Below are 19,102 nucleotides of genomic sequence, written 5' to 3' on the forward strand. Positions count from 1 at the left end.
CAGTGTGTACTTCTGCCTTTTCATAATTTAATTTTCTGTTAATTTCAGGATTTCCCTACGAGATTTATTTTCTTGTAAGCGCAATAGAGAACCTGAAACATGAAGTTGCAAATTGCAGCTCAGTTTGCATTATCCAGCTGTTCAGAAAATGTGCCCTGCACAACAGAATCACTAGCATGGTAGAACCACTAATTCTTCTCATTTTTTCAACTACTTGGTTGACATGTGTTCTGAACAATGTTAATTATTTTAATGGTGGTAAAATTCCTAGTGTCTGCTCACTGGTAGAACTCAATCAGTTCTGATGTAGTCAATCACTGTAGAAGTGGTACAGTTGTGGAACAGTTCTGGATAGTCCTGAGCAGAACTGGGAAAAAGGAGAGTTGTTGGCTGAAAGAAGGGAGTACTGGAAGAAGGGGGAAGTAAAAAATCTTTGGTAATCTACAAGCTGTTCCAGAAGATCAGCATTCGGGGTGTCTGTGGTGAAAGGGCTATAGATTATTAATATAAACTGTAGTTGAAACAAAAAAAACGAGCCTGCAACTTTGGAGAAACCTTTCTAATGGTGAAGAGAGGCAAGTGCCAGAACAGATTGTTCTGGGAACAGCAATACTGTTTGAAGAAGGTTTATAGGAACAGGTTAACTGGTGGGAGCTCTTGTGACTGATTCTGCCATTGGCAAGACTTCACGACCTTCTATTTTTCTGTGCCCTAAATAGCTTTATTTTTTCATCAATCACCAAAAAAAAAAAAAAAAAAAAAAGTGGTGGGGGTAGTATCCCTCAGTGGAATTTGCTGTTTTGACACTGGTACTAGCTCAGGCAGCAATAGTTGTAGGTGCACCTCTTTCGGAGAACTTTGCTGCCTGTGGGCAAGTAAGGCCGGCGTGCTGCAGACGGGCACAGCGCAGTTCAACGTTGTGCTCCTGGAGCTCGCACAAGTGTAGAATGCAAGCTCTGACTACCCCGGCCGCCACAGCGTCCCCATCCCGGTGTGTTCTGGCAGCTCTGCCCAGCCCTGGGAAGTATTTCCCCCAGTAGCTGCTTTGGGGAACTGAGGCAGATCGTTTTAACGGGAACCTATTGAAGCGCGTCACCAGCTCTTGTCAGCTCCCCCTGTGCCAGGGGCTGCCGCGGCACCCGGAGCGCGGTTATGCCGAACGATGCGGAGTTCGTGCCAGCCGGGCGCGGGGCGGCGGACCGGCGGCAGGACTGGGAGGTCGGGGGGAGGACGCGGAGCGGTGCAGCGCCTCCTTCGCCCCCGCCGCCTCCCCGCTCCCCTCGCCCGCGGGTGCCGTGTGCGTGAGGCGGGCAGAGGCGGCGGCGGCCGGCGCGCCCCGCTCCGCATGGCGGCGGCCGCCCGGGACCGGCGGGAGAAGCTCGAGCCGCCGCCGCCGCTGCCCCCGCACCGCTTCGGGCAGGCGGCGGCGGGAGCGTGGTGCGACCTGTGCTGCCGCTTCGTCCTCTCGCAGGGCCTGCGCTGCGCCGGTGAGCGGCTCCGGCGGGGAGCAGGGAGCGGGGCCGGGAGCGGCGGGGCCGGGGGGACGGAGACCCTCACAAAACCGAGGGGCCAGGTGAGGCGGCTCCCGATCCGCGCCGGGGAACGCGCTCCTCGCCCAGCCCCGACGGGAGCCAGGGTTTCGCCATGTGGAGCGTTGGAGCGCGACGGCTGCCGAGCGGGAGCTGAATTGCTGGGACACCGGCCCGGCATGGGGATGGATGCAGGGTGATCCAGGTAAAAGTGCTCCGTCCCAGCCGGCAGGAAGGTGACGGTGTCACAGGGTGTGCGGCGTGCTGCCCTGAGGGCTGGTGCGTGCTCCCAGCCCTGCCCAAAGCCAGGCGCTCTGCTCCCCGGCCGGCAGGGTCAAGCCCAAGGCAAAGCTGCGTTAGTGTGTCGCATGTCCCACGAACACAGCATGTACATACACGTACTTTCACTCTCTGGGCTCTGGTTCTTAGTAGGCAAAGACGCGTTTTCCTTTTCCTGCATAGAAAGCAGCTTTCCTCCTTTGCACCCCTTTTATTACCAACGCCACACTCTAAAACACAGCTATTTGTTCACCTTCTAGCTCCTGTCCTTTACAGTAGGGCAACATACATAATCTAGTGCTGATGAAAAGTCCTCTTTTGCCATCCCTTGATTGATTGAAAAGGCTTTGGCCACGTTTTTGGGCTTCACGGTAACCTCAAGGGTACTTTCAGCATGGATCTCCATGGGCACGTTCACTTGGCTGGCTGTTCCTCGCCCACAGCTGCAGTGCTGCTGCGCTTCCTAGTGCAAGCTAGTGCTATCCCTAGTGCTGTGACACGCTCAGGTGTGTGGTTCGCTTTTGATGTACATCACTGAGCCTTTGTTTAACAGCTGGTATTTGAAACACAGGGTGGAAATGAGAGGTCAGTCTTCTCCTTTTTTCTTTTTATTTTTTTCTGTTTTAAGGAGATGTAATAACCCCATACTGTCCTCTGCTGACAAATATAATTCATATTATGACACACAGTTCTCATGGTTGCACTCACTTTCAGTAGCTCTATTTTTACAGTTATTCTTGGAATGGAAATACTTTGGCTGTGAAAATACTTTTTATTTATCATTTGCATTAGTGCACTATTTGTTCTGACAGGATGTGTAGTGCACTGATGTGAAAATAGACCTTAGAAATAATAAATTTTTTTTATGATCAAACGCTCCATGACAAGAACTTCAAGTGTCACATTGGATTATGTGTCTTGCAGCAACATTTTCTCTGAACAATTACAGCTTACAATGTTTTTTCTTCTCCTCTGTGACAAGTTCAATTTTTATGAGGCATAGTAGTTCAAGCTGCTCTCTTAAATTGCTGTTTAAGTAGCAGAGGAAACATTCAACTTTTATGATCTATCATGAATATAATATTTAGAAGCTGTAAAGTGCTATGGAGATGAAAGGAAACACCAGCTAAAGAGCACAAGGGCTGCTGTGAGAACCTCTGTTCTTACCCACTTGGCAGGCACAACCAGCGAGCCAGGCTGGTGAGCAGATCTGGCTGATAAAGTGTCTGAGGGCAACAGAAAGAGGGCCTGGGTCAGGACAGCTCAGAAGACCTGAAGGAGTGTGTGCCTGGCTGCCCTCCTGGCTGAGCGCTAAATCCACTCTGGCCTGATGTCAGTCCACACCCAGAGTCACAGGCTCTCCTGTGAGCAGGTGAATATAGGAGAGGATGTCCCCTGCTTTGGGAAGGCAGCAGGCACGGCTGTGCTCAACAGCTGAAGTGGGTCTAGACTGGCCTTGAAAGCTGAATTGGATGCACCCAGGACTATAGCCAAATCTGTGGTGGCCTCTGTGAAAATACCATGGTCTCCTTTGGGCATCCTTTGCAAAGCAGAGATTACAGCAGAGGTTAAAAATACCTTTCAAAGATTTTAATCTGCCTGGTAAGGTATGACAGTGCTCAAAGTTTCCCAAATAAACCTATGTTTTCCAGAAGCCACTTAACGTCATCTAAAAAGCCAAATAAAACAGCATCTTCCAGATGGGCATCTGGTAATAAAGAGGGATCTATCTACTAGATTCTCATGATTCTGAATCACAAAGACATAAATACTATATTTATTTAAATTACCCTCTCTCAGTATTGGTTGAAGTCAGATCAGACTCACCAGATCATTGCCATTAGACATGATCTAAGTCAGACGTGGTGAGTGTAGTGACGAGGATAAAAAGGCGAGAGAGCTTTCCCCTGGGGTAGGGAAGCAGTCAAAAGGCACATCAAAGGAGTAATTTTAAAGTATTTAGATACACACTTTTTTTCTGAAAGAAAAGCCTTTGACTTCTCTATTGAATGGGGATTTCTTTGAGTATCTCTGTCCTTCCTTCCCCACAGTGTATATGAAGAATTCCCGAGCTGAACTTCAGTAGAGGTTAGGCTTTACTCTTACCATTTTTCAGTGGGTCTGTGATTGTCTTAGGGTTTTTGTACGCTCCTTGATGTACCTCATAAAGTGGGTACACCTCCCTGAACTAGCAAGAAAAGGTCTTTCTGCCTTTTGTAAGATTTTTGTTTGGAATTCACAAGTTTTCACGCTTCTGATAAAAGGTTTAAAAATTAGTTTCATGTTATTCAGGGAAGAGAGATCAGAACAGAAGAAAAAAGTCAAGATTAAGGATTGTCTATTTCAATGCAGTGCACAAGGTGCACATTATGAAAGCAATTTATTTTTTGAAAAGAAGTAAGGCAGTGCTGATATTCCTGGACCCCAGCCCAGGAAGAAAGCCAAGTGTAATGAAATCCCTCTGGAAAGGATACTTTGTAGTATCCGACTTCTTGCTGTTGTTTTGGATTCCTTTTCAAGAGAGGCTTAATTGGTTTAGCAGCCCAGGTTTGCTCTGCTATTCACCTTTTCACCTCTGTTGTTTGGGGTAAAAACCTGGTGCAGATGCAGAATTCCATTGCCTAACCTGACTTCTCTGCATGAAGTTGTTTGAAATAGAAGCAATCGGGATTATTCCAGTTTATATAATGGAATGTTGTTCAGTAAAAAGTGGGTTTTGTTTTCTAGCATTCAATTTTTCTCTCAATCTGAAGGTAGTCTCCATTTCTTATATCTCATTGATGTTGTGTAGCATTATGTAGTGTAAGAGGTTGTTGCATTGTATCAACGTGTCACTTGCCATTTGAAAAACGAGGCATTTATCATGGCTTTGGATGAAAGCCTCTACTGCCAGGTTATGAAATACATTTTCTAAGCAGTTTTACTTTCCTCATAGTCTGGAGAACAGACTGGTGGTGGGAGTGTGAAAGGAATTACTTTGTGGACCACTTGCTCTGGACTTCCTAGTTAATTTCTGTAACTTTTCTTTTTCCTTGCATTTTACACTTTTCCATTGAACCAGTTGAAACCGAATTAAACCTTTTCAGAAGTTTTACTCTTCACTTAAGAGACTATAGAGAAATTATAGGTCCTACATGACTTTCACTTTATACTTTCTAAAGATATTTAAGCAGATGCTTTGGAGGTACCATGAAAAGTAGGTGGCTCCTTTCCTGCATTTAGTGGTGGACATGGTCTCTTCTCTACATATTTTTTTTTTTTTACCAAATTTTCAGTCTTTGTCTAGGTGGCTCCTTTCCTGCATTTAGTGATAGACATGGTCTCTTCTCTACATCTTTTTTTATTTTTACCAAATTTTCAGTCTTTGTTTTTTGAGCAAGCATTCCCTGGTAAGTGTATAGCACAGTGTCAGGGCCTGTTGGGGCCTTCTCTTTGTTTTTTCTCTGCTGAAATGGGTATTTTGGTGGGGGCCTTGTTCAATTTCTACCATGCTTTTATATTGGCTCTGAATATTCACTAGCAGACTCCTGCTTTAGTGCAGTTGAAGAACAGAGGTATTATGTTTTAACATGTAGTATAGCTCTCCTACTACAAGAAATTTTAAATATCTGTAAAAACAGAAGCAACAGCACAAAACCCTTGGGAAAAAAAGGATATATTATGTAGATGCCTACTAATTGTCAGGAGTAGCAAAGAAATAGATGCCCCCGTAGAGAGTGAAATATGGAGAAAAGGAGCAATAACAGAGATTAGTGGGTTTTTTCCTTCAGAAAGTATGTTTTTGACCACCAAATTTGTGTAACATACATTTTATTGTGCTTAAGTAAGATAATAGACATTGTCCATTATCTCTGCAGTAGGACTACATTCATGTTTAATTGAATGTAATGAGGGGGTTAAGTTGCTGAAACTACAAGACTTACTACTTGAATTACCAAAGCTGTTCAGAGTTGAAGGAACCTCTGAAAGCTTTATCTATGGAGTGAGCACTGGGCATCAGATTAGAACTAACAATGGTGGGAATCTGCTTCTCTTTCCCATTATTTCTGCAGAGTTTTTTTTTTATGATGCACAGTTTCCCTAGTGCTTTATATTTTCTTTTAAATCCAAAATGACCACATTTTCTCAGACTCCTTAGGGGCTGGAGCGGCAGGAGGTGACAGAGTTTGGGTTTGCTGGTGGAGCTCAGCTCAGAGAGAGCCCTATTTTCCTCCCTGTTGCATTTGGAGGAGTGTGGGTGGTTTGCTGTCCCCAGTGGAGTGTTTGCTGGAGCTTGCAGGGCTGGTAGAGCTGGAGAAAGAATGAATCCCTGTGCAGTGCTGTAGGCACTGTGTCCTGCACTGGCAGTGGACTGTGCCTGATGCAGGGTGAAAGGCAGAGGTGTGGAGATGGAAAGAGGAAGCAGCTTTGGTGGAGCTTGCTCCTCAAGAGTAATGCTTGCTCTCTCCCCCACTGCCTCTCTGCCTCCTGGGGCATTTCTGTGTTCTCTGTAGCCACAGCAAGGTTCTCACTGCTCAAAGCTGGAGTTATTTCCTCTGCTGTTTGCAGAGAGTGGTGACTCCTCACTGAGGTTATGGTGGATCCTGTTTTCTCAGGCTTCGACATTTATTTTACAGTGTGAGTCCCATCTTCCACTCCTAAGCCATACACTGTCCCATGTAGAAACTCTCACCTGTTTCTGAGCACTTTTCTTTGTTGTTGTTTTCACCATCTCATGAATAAATGGTTGATTATTAATTATGGTGTTCTTCAGCATCTGGGTGACTCAGATGCAAACTTAAGAGACTACAAAGAATCCAAGCAGTTGTTTAGAGGCTGCGTGGCAGTGTAGAGAAAAATTTTCTAAATCACCCTCTTACATTCATGTGCCATCACTGAAAAGAAAGGCTCTGAAAATGCTCTGTGGTTTTCCCACTTGTCTTCCTCACATGCTTTGGAGCTGCTCTGGGAGCTCCTGCAGAGGATTTTTTTAGTGGGCAGGAGCCTCCTCTGCCCTGGACAGCTTGATGTGAGGTACCCTGTGTTTTGTTTCACACACAGGGGCAAGGACCACAGATGCCATAGGGCTTGGTTTCAAACACACCAGTATTTGAGAGATGATGCAGGAGCAGAAAAGGGTCTGCTAATAGAGATGTGATCAAACAGGTGTTTCTGTAGGCAGTGCTCCTAACCCTGGATGTATTCAAGATGTGTAATAAAACATCAAAGCAATGATGTGCTCAGAAAAGCAAAGATCTTAGTAGTAAAAATATTGGCATTTCTTGCCAGTGTGATAACTCCTGATTGTCTGCTTGGTTGGAGAAAGTCCTGGGGAACGAAGGAGGAACTTGATGTTGTCATGGGAAAGTTTTGAAGAGCTTCCTGTGACTTGATGCTGGTTTTATACAGTTATCCCATGCTCAAAGTACAACAGATTAGCACTGCTTGGGTAGGAGTTTGGGTCATTGTGGGATGTAATGATCCAGGTGCCTTTTAAATTATGCTGTGCCTGCATGCTAGATACATATTGCTAGTATCTGTTATTGTAACACACTGGAGACAAAGGCAAAACTGAAGGTTTTACTGGATAATATGTCTTTTTGTTAAATGGTTTGGGGTCTTTTTGCATTTAGGACTAGCAGTAGGAGGCCAGTGTAAGTCCTTAATAGAGAGTATGCTTGGGCAGGGAGAAGCAGTCCCTGCTCTGAATTGCTATGAGCCAAGCAGACAGAGATGGAAGCACCAATGTATTAAGTAATGTTTTGCCCGTGAGGTCACCGGTCAAGCCAACATTAGAGATCAGCTCTTGAACAGGGACTGTAGTCAGCTCTTCCTTCTGTTGTTAAGTGGTGTTGACCAGAAATCTCCAGCCTTCTTGGAATGATCTCTTCTTCCAGACAGTGAAATGCAGGTCAGCAGTGTGCTGGCAGGGTGGCTTTAGGAGCTGCTAGACATCCCTGTTTTCTCCACACTGTACTGAGCATTGAGGAATGCCTTTTTTATTTTGCTCAGTAAAGCAAGAGTGCATTGTGTGCAGAAGCTTGGGTGCCATAGCCTGACAGTGAGTATAGGAGCTTGGAAGAAATTATGAAGAGCTACAGTGAAAGTCCTCTTGTATTGTATTTTTCTCTTATACTCCTGTTCTAAACATTCACTTGTTATCTAGTAGCTGCCATGGCTAAAGTAAGAAATACTTACTCTTCTAAGAGAGAAGAGATGTACAAGGTGCACCCTTGTTAATCTCAAGTGCAAACAGCAGGTAATCACTCCTACTGCAATGCAGATATCTAAAGAAGGAGGGCCACAGCTTGCTTGCACCCTAAAAAATAATCAGGTCTTAAGCAGATCAGATTAGGATGAACAAACTTACTGTTTTAGCAAAGTTTAACACCTTTCTGTTTTTCTGCCTCAATCAGTTTTCTCTTAGTGATAGTTCCCTGTGAGCTCTCACTGAGAAGTCTACTAATTTTGGCACAAAGTCACCCGAAGCCCACAGGCAAGTCGGTCTGTCACGCGCTGAGTCAAATCCTATGTGTCAAACTCTGTTACAAGGCAACTCAGTATCTTCTCTCCAGTTTTAGCCTTGAGTTTTAGCTTTCCTCTGCTATACAGTGTAGCTGTTTACACACAAAAGTGGTTTTCCTAAAGGCTGTTCAATAGTTGCCCTGAATTTGCTGCTACTAATATAATGTCTATTGCAAAGCTAAGATTAACATGGATCTGTTATTTTCACATTACACCACTGTTCCCTTCTTCTGGCTTTATACTCTTATATTCAGCTTTAGTTTTGAGCACAAACCTGCAGACATGGAGTAAAGCTGTAAAAAGGACATTAAAAGGGAGCAAGTGCAGCACGTTGTAGCAGCAGCAGTCTCCAGGAAACAGTGCATTCCTTCCCGATGCTCCGTGCACCAGCACAGCAATGCCCTCCCTACACACTTCCATCACAGTACTCTGCTGCTCCTGCCTGCCTCTGCACATTCCCAGCATCTGGAAAACAACATAAAGCACATGACAACAAATTTTACTGATTAAAGTATTTGAAATAAAACAGGGAATGACCGTACAGTACAATGGATGATAGTGAAAACAATCAAGAAGAAATATGCTTCTTGAAATGTGCTGGGATGCACAAAGAGACATTCTTTCCCGTGTAACCATTCAGGAAGTCATTTATTTACAGTGTAATATATTGTAGAGTTAAACAAGAACTAATCAAATATGAACTAACATGCTTTGGAACAGTGATTTTCCTCCTCAAAATCCAGGATATGTTTCATTGGAGCTATTGCTAAGAAGAAAGCTTCCTACTCCTTACATCTTAAGGGGAGAAATCAAATTATTCTCCAAAAAGAGTCATTAATAGATCATTAAATCTGATAACAGATGTATTTCACATCAGTTTGAATACTACAGTTCTTCAATTACTACCTTTCAAAAGGAGGCAAGGTTTTGGAAATTGCAGATTGCCAATCACTGTTTAATTTTTAGTCCTTTCTTTTTGTGCACATGCAGCTGCTGAGAATCCAAAGTTTTTTTAGAAAGCTCACAAATATAGCCGCTTATTTGGATTAGGGAGGGATGAGCAGCTGAGCTGGAAATTGGAAGTATTGTGCTAGTTTCGCTGATTCAAAGTCAAATACAGCAGGTTTTTGTTTCTTTTCTTTCATTAGTTATGTTCTCTATTAACTTCCTAGCAACTGCACAGTCTTGTCACACATCACGATGTTATAAATTATGTTTTGATATGCAATCAGTGATGCTGTGTCCTGACAGTGTCATGGTAATGCAGTAGTGCTGAATCCCAGGGACTAGTTAGGCAAGGCCCTTTTTTTGATAGTTGGATAAAATTTACTCTGGCATGCAGCTGAACAGAATTTAAGGAAGGTTGCAGCTTTTGTTTATAATTTCTAGGTAAATATGTGTCACACATTCCATTGTTTCAGTGCATAGGTACAGGTTTCTCTGCATAACCCAGTTCTGGATTGCAAAAATCTTGTAGTCTGTTCCAGATCTCTATCAAGGAAAAAAAAAACAAACAAAAAAACGGCGAAGGGAAATAGTTTATGGAGCTCTGGAAGTCTCTGCTTTCTTCTCTGGAAATTCAAGTTCCATCAATATGGAAAATATCCTTGTGAAGGCTGGCTTGTGAATACTTCTCCGTACTGACCTGTGCCTGTATGTGTGGCATATAGCGTAGTGACATACATCCACACTGGTTGGAAAAACACCACCTTGTTTTCCAAATATATTACTGCCTTCAAAGAAAGCAAAAACTCATTTTCAGCCTAGTTAATTGGGACATTTGCCAGTGTAGACAAGCAGATATTCCTTAATACACTCAGCTTTTCCTACACACAGTTCTTACTGTGAACAGGTGTGTGGGGATCTTTGTTCCTGAAACCAGACTAAATGGAGAAGTTGCAGTTGAAGTCAAAGCAAATGAAATCCTTTACTCATCCCAGCCATTTGCCGCCTAAGAGCTGGGGGGAGTGGAAATGGCAGTAAGTCCTCACTGAGGAAAAATGCTCTTCTGCTTGGGAGCAGAGAGTTCTGCATCTGCCCCACATCTGGCACCACTGTGTGTGCTCCTCCTGATTATTAGACTTCATTTGTATGTATTTCAGCACTGCTGTGTTCCTCTAAAAAATGCTTGTTAGCAGAGAATTTGCTTTTAAAATATATGAACTCCGCACACCCCAAGAGAATATTTCCAGTCAAGCACCTCTGGTTGTTTACAGTTCATTTGGGAGTATTTTATTGTAGCAATAAGGTTAGTTTGGGGTATTTTTTGTTCTTTCAGCGCTGTCAGTGGCCATGGGAGGGCTGCAGTAGGCAGCCACTGGGTCACTGTGTATCCCCTCTGCTCAGAGCTGGTCTGTCGAGCTCTGTAGGTCAGGGTGGACGGGCACATGTCCAAACTGCTGGGTGTTTCATGGACACCCCTTTGCTTTCCAGCTGGTTGCCATGCAGAAAGTGGGTTGGGAGGCAGATGTAGAGCAGTGTGGTGGACCCAGCTCTCCTGACAAGGTGGTGACTTGCCACACACCCGGGGCACCACACACGTGGAGGCTCTGTGGGCATTTCTGCCCTGCACGGGGGCCCGCTGAGCTCTGTGCTCTGCACTCCTGTGGGGACGTGGAGGTCAGAGGCTGCCTGCATAGCACAGGGGACAGCTGCTCACCTCCCTTGCCAGGCAGGTGGGACAGCAATGAAGGCAGCAGTCATTCCCTCCCCTCCTCCAGACACCGCTTCGATGAGCAGAGTATGACCTGGGGGTTGAAGTCTGTTGCAGAAAAAGCCTTACATGGCTTTTTTCCCTAAAGGGAGACAGGGATCAAGAGTCTGAGTCTGCTCACATTTCAGATCCTTTTGTCCTCCTTGGAAAGTATCTCTGTGCTGTCTCTCTGTCAGAATAGATTGAAAGGTACATATGCAGCCCTGTGTAGTACCTTTCCCTTTCTAATACAGTGAATTCTCAACTATATTAATACATCAGTGTAATGTGAGGAATCAGAGTTGTCTTAGGAGGAACGCTGTGGACTTTCCTGAGTCCAGCTGAGAGCAGTGCATTCCTGTGCAGAGCACAGTGGCTCATATTCCAAAGCTAGCAGTTCAGGTGGAGAGGAGCCCCCGTCATCATCACACACCCCTGATCCCTGAGCTGTGGGAGGCAGGCTTTTGTTCATTAGCTTTACATTTTGGCCTGACTATGGCCTAAAAATGTGAAGTGATGGAGAAGTTGTGAAATGATTGTATTCTAACTACCATTGCTGTTCAGTTTAACTTGAATTGTTCAGTTTAACTGTGTTCTCATCTGTTTTACCTGGTTTGTTGCATAGTGTAATTGTCAGATTCATGCCAGCGATGTTTTTTGTAGAGAGTAAGTTCTGTTTGCTTTAAAGTAATACACAGTGTTTTATGCTCTTGCCTATTTTTGTTTCACTAAATGTTGTAAGGTATAAACATCCACAGGTTTGTTATTGTCATCACCAAAGTCAGTTTTTCCCCTTATTCCCCTTATGTTTTTCCAACTGGATATGTTTTACTGAATATTTTTTTAAGCCTCATAAAATACCAGTATAAAGATACTGCATCAGCATTTTCTGTTAAGTGAAAAAAAATATTCCTGTGCCTTTCAGATCCTGCTAAAGGACATATATATATATGTGTGCGTGTGTGTGTGTGTGTATAGTCTATATATATATATATATATATATATGGATTCTTTGACAAATTGCAACACTAGTCAATTTGTGACATATTTACTTAGGGTGTGAAACTGTGAAATCGTACTGGGTTTTTTGGGTTTTTTTATGCCACTTTGATTTTCATTAAATTTTATATGTATAAAATTCAGAAAAAAAATAAGTCATTGTTTGATCTTGTATTTGGCAGATGCCAATACACACTCAGATCCCTGCTATTTCCTGAGTTGGGCAAGTTGTCTGTTGGGCCTTTAACTCTGCTCCTTGCCTGTTCTGAATTGGGTGACAGACCTCCTGCTTGTGCTAAAACTGTCACTTTGCTACTAAATTCCTTCTGGTATGAAAGGGTGGGGCTCAAACAAAACAAAATCCAGGGGTCTGTGTCCTGCCTTCTGTTTGTTTCATTGACACTGGCTCAAGAATTGTGACAGATACAGTATAAATGGAAATGTTTATTTGTTTTTAGAGACACACTGACAACAGGAAGTGCAATCAGAAACCGGTAGCTCAGTCCTGACAAGCAGCAGTATGTTAAAAAAGTCAGATGAATAAAATGGGGTTAAATACTTCACATATTTTAGTGTAGAAAAATACATTGTGAATTCTAGATTTATTAACTGTATGCTGTGAACATAGCTGGTGTAACAAAGCCCTTACTTTCTGTCTTTTAAAGGTTGATACAAAAGGACCTTTGTTTTGTAATGACATTAGACTTGATTTTCCAGGGATTTCTGCCATTCAGATCTAACAGAAGCAAAAAAATCAAATCAAATGTGAGAAGCTGGACACATAGTCAAGGAAATCATACCATCCTTGGGAAATGGTTACACAGTCTTGCTGTTTAAAAATACATACTAGAAGTCATGATAAATGTTGCAGGGGACATTGCAGTAAATAGAATCCATGGATTAACAATTTAATATATACAATGATTGGAGCAGGTGTAGGCTATGTACTGAGATGCTATTAATTTCTTTGTATAGTGATAGTATGTTGATAGATGCTTAATTCTTAAGTAAATTGTGGCAGTGAATGATTTGACGCTTACATTTGCCTTAAAATCCATTAAGAGGAAAGTTGCATTTTGAACAACGTGTGTATCCATAGAAATCTCTGTTAAATTTGCTGCTCAGAACCTTCAGAAGAAAGTCTTTGAGAGACACTCTTTCCAGAGAAATTCTGTTGATTTACATTAAGGGATTTTGAAAGAGGACTTGTCCCTATTAGTTTTGGTGTTTATTTGTTTTCAGCCTGGAGAAGGTAGCTAGAGATGAACAAAGGAGCCCTTCAAAGCCTTTCCTGCAGAAAACATGCCTTAACATCATTGGAAACACAGTAACAGGTTAAGACTCCAGAGCATTGGTCTTTCTTTAGCTGAAGCATCTATTAAAATAGCTGCTTCTTGTAATAAAGAGGGAGGTCTGGAGGGCTCTGAGCGGAGTGGCGGAGAGGGAGGGGATTTAGGACTAACAGGTGGTCCTGAGACGCGCTGGCTGACGCCGAGCTCAGAGCCAGCGCACTCGCTCGGGCGTTCGCGGGCTCGCCTCTCTGCTCGGGACACATGTGCCTCTTGTTCCTGCTGTAGCTGAGGAGCCCTTTCAGCCATGGCAGTGAGAAATGATCTGAACAAAACCATCAGGAGGATAGCACGGTTTTTTTACTGGTTTCCTAAATCATTGAGCAGCTCGAGGAGAAGGACAGTAAAACTTCTCTGGAAATCTCCTGGTAAGTCTGCTGCTATTTTTCCCCAGATTTTTTTTTTCCTGCTAAAGAAAACGAAAGCAAAAACAAAAATTAAAAAAAGGAAGAAAAGGAAAAAAATCTGTTTCTATTGAACTGGTTAACTTTTCCACTCCGGAATTGTTTGCATTTTTTCATTCTTGGAGGCTCATTAGGCAAAACTGTCAAAATATTCTGGAAATGCAATAGAAGTTTCATCAGGCATGTTCTGACAAAGAGTTCCCTTACAGCTGCATAATTTATTCACATTACTGATATTTGGTATCTTGTTTTTGCTGTGTTTCTCCCTTAGGTATGTATATAAGAGCTCTAATATGACTCAAATAATTTCCTGAAAATTATTTGAAATTGCCTTGAACTGTTAATTGATCTAGAAGGCTGTGCAAAGACTGAACTGACTAAAGACTTTAACTCATTCACACAGAGTGATGGGCAGCTTAGAGGGGCTTGTGTTCAGCAGTGATGCACTTGCCTTCCCTTCCATTTCATCAGCTGAAATGCAGTACAGCTCAGCCCACCAGTCAGTAAAAGGCATTGTTCCTCACAGCAACCCAGTGCTCTGGTCCTTGACCAGGCCTGGCAGAAAACTGTTTGCATCTCTCAGATTAACATTCTCACAAACACCCTTAAAGCCCAAACACGGTTTCGTCCCTTTAGCATGGTCTGTGAAGGCTGGGGCTGAGGTTGGTTCTCAGGGGTCTGGAAGAACATGCACTGCCAGAGCTGGGGAAGCCGAGTTCTTCCTGTTCTTCTTAAGGGACTAATGGTACAAGGTCAGTTTCCTTTTGGTTGGGACTCTGGAACAGGATGGTGAACTTGTCAATTCTGCAACATTAATAACAAGTTTGTATTTGCATGGGGTAGAATTTGGGTCAGTTCCACAGCTGAGCAGTTTAGTGTTGTACTTCAGACAACAGATCTGTGACTCTTGAAAGGGGTTGTGCCATCTGAAATCTGTCACAGAAAGGTTTTTAGGCCCCATGTCTAAATGACACACGACTTCTTCCCAAAGAAGTCCACAGATTTCAAATATTCAGAAGAAAATCCCAGGACACTGAAGTCTGTATGAAACTTTCCTTGATGAATCTAGAGTTTTGAACCTCCCTTGGAATACTGGTAATCTCAGGTCCTTCTAATACATGAAGTCATCCTGAGTCCTCATAACACATCAGAGCATTCCTGCACCTCTTTTACTACTGTAAAAACTATCAATAAATGTTATAGAGAGCTTTAATTGCTAGCTGGGTTGCACATATGTGAAAATGTTTGCATGCCAGTTATCTTTTCCCCCAGTATTGCAAAAAAATAAGTGCATCCATGACTTGTAACAAGAAACGAGGTGAACTCTTGAGTGCTTTAAAAGTAATACTTTTTATGGGTTGGTTTTCTTTTCCCTCTACATCTAGTGGTTTGAATAAGATTTACCTTTTTACTATCATTTTAGTGTATGTTTTAGCATCTCTTTTGAACTGAATTTGTAAATAGCATCTGAAGTGCCCTAAAAGTCCTTTGCTACCTGTGCAATGAGATATTTGGCACAAAATTGTGGGTTTCATGGAAATGTGTCATTTCAGCAGAAGGTTGAGTCCAAGCAGAAAAAAATCTGAGTGTGAAAATTCAACTCAAATTTCTTGTAAGTTTACAGAAACCAATTTCATAAACTGGAAGCTGAAGTCCTGATGCTCCTCTCAGAGGGGAGGAGACACAGCTCCTGATTGCTCTTTAGTCTTTACAAAGACAGCCAGTTACACCTGTTAGTTAAACCTTAGCTACTCTGGAGTCCATGAACATTTCTGCCTTCTTCAGTGTCCAGAATTTTCCTTTAGTTTTTGATGAATTACAGAATTATCCACTTCCTCAACTTCCTCGACTCTGAAACACCACATTTTGGTAATTCTTTGCCAAGGTGCCCTTCTGTCCTTCTGAGAGAGCTGTTCAACACAAAATCCTACCCTGAGCATATTGACCATCTACCCTGAGCAGAATTGGCTACCATCCCCTGGTACACAAAGATTTACCCTTGCTTCCAGCATACTAGAATTCAACTTTTTGCTGTCTTTCTGGTGGGTTTTACTCCAGGACTGGCACTAACAGAATTTCTTATTCAGGATGGCCCAGCAGGACAATTCTGTGTCACTAGGCTTGCCCCACAGATGAATAACCCAGCTGGCAATTAAAGCTTTCAGTAATACTTACTGATAATTTTTAGCCGCTTGTGCTTTAATAGATACATTAACATTTTAACAACAACAAAAGAGAAAATGTCATTATTTGGACATGTTAGGAAGATCAGAGGTTATGTTCTCTGTTATGCTTTGTCATAGATTTTGGGTGATCTCATCCATCATGTGACCCAAGAGGTGGGCGCTGTGCCTCTGCATAGTACCCTCAGACTTGTTGTTCTTGTTCTGCTTCTATCACTCCGTGTCTCGGGATGCCTTGTCCTCTCTGCTTGACCCAGAAACAAAATCTGCCAAAGCACAAAATTAGTTTTTTAAGTGTAACAATGAATTAAGTACTGTTGTAGGTCACTGTGTTCAGAAAGGTGCATTTGACACAATTTTAGAAAGAGCTGTTAAAGCATAATTAGGTTGCTGTTCCTAAAAATTCTTAGCTTTTCAGCCTGTCCTTGGATGGGTACTTTTGGATGGTTCACCACAGACTTTGCCTACAGCTAATGTGCTCCTTGCAAAGCTCTAAAAGAAGGAAGAAAATTTGCGGGTGCTCTTCAGCAGCTGATTTTGATTAAGTTACTTACTGAAGGATTAAAAAAATGTCTTAGACACGGTTCAGAATGTACTAAATATAGCTGATAATCTTTTAACTGCATTTTATACATAACATTTTATAAGAGGCTTAAACTAAGGGATGTAGATTTTAGGGTTCTGGAGCCTCCATTTCTTTGAATTATGTTTGAATTTTTCCTACAGCATCTTAGGAGAATTTATGCTGGCACATCATGTGACTAGAAATTTTATCATGATAAAGTGCTTATGTACAGGGAGAGACATTGAAAGACAAAGGAATTAGAAAAAAATATCATGAAGGGCCATGATAAGACTATAGAATGATGCAAAAATTCAAAATAGACAAGTAACTCCGGTTTTCTCTGTCTCATAGTAGAGGAGTAAGGTGAGGGGTGACAAATATAAAGCAGACAAAAGGATTTTTCAAAATTATTTTTAATTCAGCATGTAATTAAATTGTAGAACTCATTACCAGAGGATGCTGCTGAGGTCAGGAATGTAACAAGATTTAAAGAGGGTCTGGAAAACTAAGAATATTCAATATTATGATAATTGAAGCTGCAATAAAAGCTTTGTAAGACAAATAAATCTTCTTGCTTAAGGGTTTACGATAATTTTTAACAATTAAGGATTAGTCTGAGATAATTTTGTGGCTCAGATCTCACAACTGTTACTGTTTCATCCAGTTTCTCCTTAAGCAACAAATGCACCCTCCTGGAAGAGATAATTTTATGATCTGCATTGATTTAAACCTTTATGATATTGTTTAGGATTATATAGAAAAAAAACCAGATTTTAGACATGCTCAGAAGACAATTCCATATTATTCTGTGGAAAACATAAAAAGCACAATGCTTGCTGACTATTTTTTTTTTTTTAACTTTGGAAAACTGCCCCAGGGGCAAACCCTTCTTGTTCTGCAGCCATTGCACTAAATAAATAACTACAAAAATCAAGTCTGTCTGAGGTGGGTGATTTTGTGTCCTGTTTCTTGCCAAATTCTGCTGGCTCATGAAGACCTTTATTCTCAGCTCTCATCTGGTGAGAATTCTCATCATTTTGAGCTACTGTTTTTACTAGGTACTTCGGAAGGTTCTTTCAGAGGGCAGAAAGTGAGAATTTATTAACAGAATCTTAAACTGCCAATGTATTTCAGGCAGCCAGAAGTTGCTTTTTACCCTTTGCTGTTGACTGACATTTTTTGCAGCTTTTCTGCTCTACTGAGTTACTCCTTTAGTCCTTCTCTAATGTTAAAGTTAGAATATTTTTATTGATTTCAAAAGACCTTTGGTCAGAATGGCTAAGCATCCAATATTAAATTACATTCATGTAAGAATATGTGTTATGGAATATAAGTGGAAATCTTTACATGGGTATGATGATATGCCTTAAACTTGCTTTATGATATTTTTATTACATGTTTATGTTTATGATATGCTTTAAACTCCTCAAAGAATTAACATATAAAGCTTTAATTGATCATGCAGTACAAAAACTCAACCTTTCATCTGTCTCTTCAAAATTTATCCAACTGACAAAAGAGATCTATAACACATATGGGATGAGAGGCCAATGTTAGTTCAGTATGTCAACTTAGATTGTCTTAGGTTAAAATATTTGTAAATTAATTTTTTTTGTTTTCATATTTGGCCAACTAACATATGATGGCTTATGCTGTAAGTGCCCATGTCCTTCTGTGACCTCTTCAATTGGACTATTCTGGCAATAGCTTGGGTGTGTAGAGGCAGCATGCCTTCATTTGGGAGACTAGATAGCTGGGAAATTAATGAACAGTGTCACTGCGTTTCAGTGTTCTTGTCAAAACCCAGCTGGTGAAAGCCATTGCCTCCCTGTCTCCCTGAGGCCAGGGGTGTGTGACACCTATGCAGTCCCTATGGTCAGGCTCCTGCTGTAACTTTCCAGGGAGCACCTATAAGTCTCCTGTGCTTTTAGCTGAAAAAAGTTCTCTTGGTCATCCCCACAGTTCACTGGAGCCCTTGCAGGATCTGGGGTCAGTGTGGCCCTTGCAGGCTGAGCATGCAGAGCTTGAAGGGGGACTGAGAAGGAGAGTGCCCACCTCTGGGAGTGATGGAGAGGGTTTTGTCCTAACACAGACGATACACAGAGCATAGAGGCATTTGGGAACTGTAGCTCTGAAGCTCTACATCTCTTGTTGATGCTACATTTCTTGTTTCTTTTGCCAATGTCAAGCAAAAGCAGTTGGAAGATGCTGTTTCTCTCCACTGCACCTCTCTGCTGCCCTCAGCACTAGTAGGAGGATGAGTGGAAGATGATGACCAACTGTTGTGCATTTAGCTAAGCACCTCTCCAGTACAGCTGCTTCAAGATTCACTATCAGGGCTGGCATGGTGACCCATAACACCTGAAATAAAAGCTGTGAATTGGTCATTTATGAAGAGTAACATTAATGAATTAGTCGTGTGGAATTACCTGTTTCAAAGAGATAATGTAACGTTAGAGCTTGAGATGTAAACATAGACCAAGCTTGGATGCAGCATGCAAAAGCAGGTTTAGAATTGAGCTGTATCCAGTGTGAGGGTTGATCTGCACAAGTGCAACTCTTTCTGTATTAAACTTCATTTAATTTGATGGGTTTGAG

General features: G+C 42.3%; 1 protein-coding gene across 3 annotated transcripts in view; it reads left to right on the plus strand.

The window, feature by feature from the left end:
• The first annotated feature begins 1,385 nt into the window (after positions 1-1,385).
• Positions 1,386-19,102, plus strand: part of RASSF3 (Ras association domain family member 3) — a 105,431-nt gene continuing 87,714 nt past the window's right edge. Inside the window, exon 1 of one of the 3 annotated variants that reach the window (XM_041465663.1) lies at positions 1,386-1,487. Coding sequence is in view for 1 of the 3 variants with exons in the window: in XM_041465660.1 (XP_041321594.1) it covers positions 1,719-1,734 (16 nt within the window). In the remaining 2 variants the exon portion in view is untranslated. Of the gene's footprint in view, positions 1,488-1,573; positions 1,735-19,102 lie in introns of those variants that run through there. The other 2 variants (XM_041465664.1, XM_041465660.1) reach the window with 2 other exon arrangements.

Source organism: Pyrgilauda ruficollis, unplaced genomic scaffold (genome assembly GCF_017590135.1).
Source record: "Pyrgilauda ruficollis isolate IOZ18807 unplaced genomic scaffold, ASM1759013v1 scaffold19, whole genome shotgun sequence".
In the NCBI taxonomy this organism is placed as follows: Eukaryota; Metazoa; Chordata; class Aves; order Passeriformes; family Passeridae; genus Pyrgilauda; species Pyrgilauda ruficollis.